The sequence below is a fragment of the Eurypyga helias genome, unplaced genomic scaffold, assembly GCF_000690775.1.
Source record: "Eurypyga helias isolate BGI_N326 unplaced genomic scaffold, ASM69077v1 scaffold23679, whole genome shotgun sequence".
Classification (NCBI taxonomy): Eukaryota; Metazoa; Chordata; class Aves; order Eurypygiformes; family Eurypygidae; genus Eurypyga; species Eurypyga helias.
In genome coordinates this window covers 18-2,651 of record NW_010270906.1, presented here as the reverse complement: position 1 = coordinate 2,651, position 2,634 = coordinate 18, and the positions used below count along the sequence as shown (strand labels likewise).

The window sequence follows — 2,634 nt, the reverse complement described above, 5'->3', positions numbered from 1 at the left end:
GATGGGGAGGTTTTGCAGAGCAGGAGGATTATCCTGTGGTTTTCAGCCTCCCCAATACCCAAAAATGACTATATTTCTAGCAGGGAGTGATGCTGCTGTGCTGTGATTTTGCAAGTGCCTCCAGGTCCCCAGAAAGGGCTGTCCACAGTGGGGAATGTGCCCCAAAAGTGCTATCAGATGGGGCAGCCTGTCCTGCAAACAGGGTGGTCGGGGTCCTCGTTATGGAGCCATGGGGTAATGGGCAACCGCGAAGCACCCGAGGCCAGGGATGGAGAGAGGCCAGTTGTACTCGACTCTCCATGCCCTTTTCAGACCAAGTTGGGTGAGATGAGCAAGTGCCAACTTCAGAGAGCACAGGAACGTCTTTGGTAGCTTCAGGCTGACCAGAGAGGACCTGAAAGGAAAGCCCACCCTTACAGCAGCTGGTGGTACCCAGGGTTACTCCGTGGAGGTGTTAGCAAGGTGGAGAGGGCTGCATGGTGACTGCAATAAGACTGCTCCGGGAAGAGGTCATGGTGGAAACCAGCTCTCCTGCAGCAGGCACTCGTGTTTCAGGAAAGGGATGGCCAAATCCTCCTCTGCAAGGCAGCAGCCTTGTGAAGCACCTTGGACATCCCACCTCCAGCTCAGCACCCTAAAACCAAGGGCTGAGGCGTTGCACCTTGGAGGAGGAGGCCCCAGGGTAACTCATTCCCATCTGACCTAACCCTTAGATGGGACCTGTGGGGAACATGGGAGGTGAACCATGGGATTTGGGAGGACAAGGGGATGATGGTGCTCATGCCCAGCTCCACCCTCCCTTCATTCTCTCCACCAGGCAGGCTACCGCAATGCCCCACACCAGGCTGCTGCTCCTCCTCGCCCTCCTGTGCGCTGCTGAGACCGGCCAGGCTCTCCGCCTCTACAATGCCGCCTCCATCTTCAGCTGCCTCAATGCGGCCCTTGCTGAAGCCCAGAAGAGCTACCCGGAGGAAAATGCCATCTTGGACAAACGCAGCTTCGACTCCACACTGCCAGACGAGGCATCTGAGGAGGAGGAGAGGCAGGAGGCAGTGGATGAAGAGATGGGGAAAAGGACGTTCCCTGGAGAAGGCCATTACAAATATGTCTCCCAGGCGCAGGTGAAGGGGAAGACGTACCAGAATCGGGCCAAGAGCGACCATCGCACCAAGGTCACCCTCTCCCTTGATGTCCCCACCAACATCATGAACATCCTCTTCAATATTGCCAAAGCCAAGAACTTGCGGGCAAAGGCTGCTGCCAATGCACACCTCATGGCCCAAATCGGGCGGCGGAAGTGACCCCCCCCATGGGGAAGGGGGGACTCGGAGAAGGGCTGGCTGCACAGAGCCACCACCCGGCCCTGGTGTGCTGACCAGAGGGGACTGACGGCCATGTATGATATCAGTGTTGTATATTTTTGACCCATAGAGCTACCTAACTTTCATATCTTCCTCCTTCTCTCCTTCCCAATCTCCTCCATCCCTCCTTCTGGACATTTCCATGTGTGGGGAAGAGGCTTGTGTCCACAATGGGGCAAGGGGACATCTCACCTCGGGAAGATCCCTAATTAAAGCTACAACCTCTTGAGTTTTCAATGCTTTGTTCTCCCATCGCCTCCCCCAGGTGGTTGGTTGGGTCTGTTGAGGCCCATAGCCTTTCCAAAGAGTCTTCCAAAAGATTTCCAAAGGCCTTTCTCCAGCTCAACCTGACAGCCCTGTTCCCACCATGGTCTAGATCCTACTCCCAGACTCATCCTTCCCAGGTCAAAGACACAAGCTGTCCCTACACACAGTCATCACTGCATTGGGAAGGGGTAAGGCAGACTGGTCAGGGGACCTCAAGAGGTATTTCCCAGTTTCTCTTCCCAGGGAGTCTCTAGGTTTTAAGGTTGTCTTTCAGCCACCCCTTTCCCCAAGAGCACTTTCAGAAGTTGCAGGTAGCACAGCATCACCCTCTTTATTCCCATGGCCTTTCATGAGTGCCTGCAGACCATGGCTTGGCCTTGGTCAGGGCTACCCCATGGCCTCAGGTGAGTTTGGACCCCAAAAATAGCTGTCCCCATTCACCCCGCTCTTTTCCACCCTCCACTGAGCCCCAGCTCACCAAGCTCCCACCCCTTCATCTTGGACTATTTATCCCTTCCTCTAAATCTCCCTTTCTCTTCACCTCCCAGCCCAGCACCAAGAGGAAACTCTTGGGTTCCACCCTTGCACGTAGCAGACATGAGTTTTGGCCCATGCCAAATTTGACCCTCCTTCCCCAGGAGGCGCTTGCCAAGAGCAGCAAAGCAGCTCCCACAAACCCCATCCATGGCATGGCCATGGGGAGCACTCCAAGTGGGATACTACGAGGGGACAGGTCCCCGGTTGAAGGGTAGGCAGATGGGCCTACCAGCCCTCGGCAGAGACATAGCTGGAGGCATCTCCTCTCTGCCCCACTGGGCACCTCCAGCAGGCAACGCACCAACATGCCCACAGCGTCTCTGTGCAGTGACCTCCTCCTGCCTCGGCTCCCAGGATGTACAGGTGAGGTCTCTCCTTATCGCGATCTGCTGCAGCCTTGGACTTTATGGCTCGTTATGGACACTGTTTATAGCTTCTACATTTTTATAGCCCAACACCCTACACGTCC

At 55.6% G+C, this 2,634-nt stretch overlaps 1 protein-coding gene across 1 annotated transcript; it reads left to right on the top strand.

The window, feature by feature from the left end:
- Positions 1 to 830: 830 nt before the first annotated feature.
- Positions 831 to 1,301, top strand: UCN3 (urocortin 3). Its single transcript, XM_010158627.1, has one exon. The coding sequence runs from the start codon at positions 831 to 833 to the stop codon at positions 1,299 to 1,301; it is 471 nt and encodes a 156-aa protein (XP_010156929.1).
- Positions 1,302 to 2,634: the final 1,333 nt, after the last annotated feature.

Bases quoted from the DNA above. Each gene is read 5' to 3' on its own strand.
- UCN3 (XM_010158627.1), top strand. From the start codon at position 831: ATGCCCCACACCAGGCTGCTGCTCCTCCTCGCCCTCCTGTGCGCTGCT.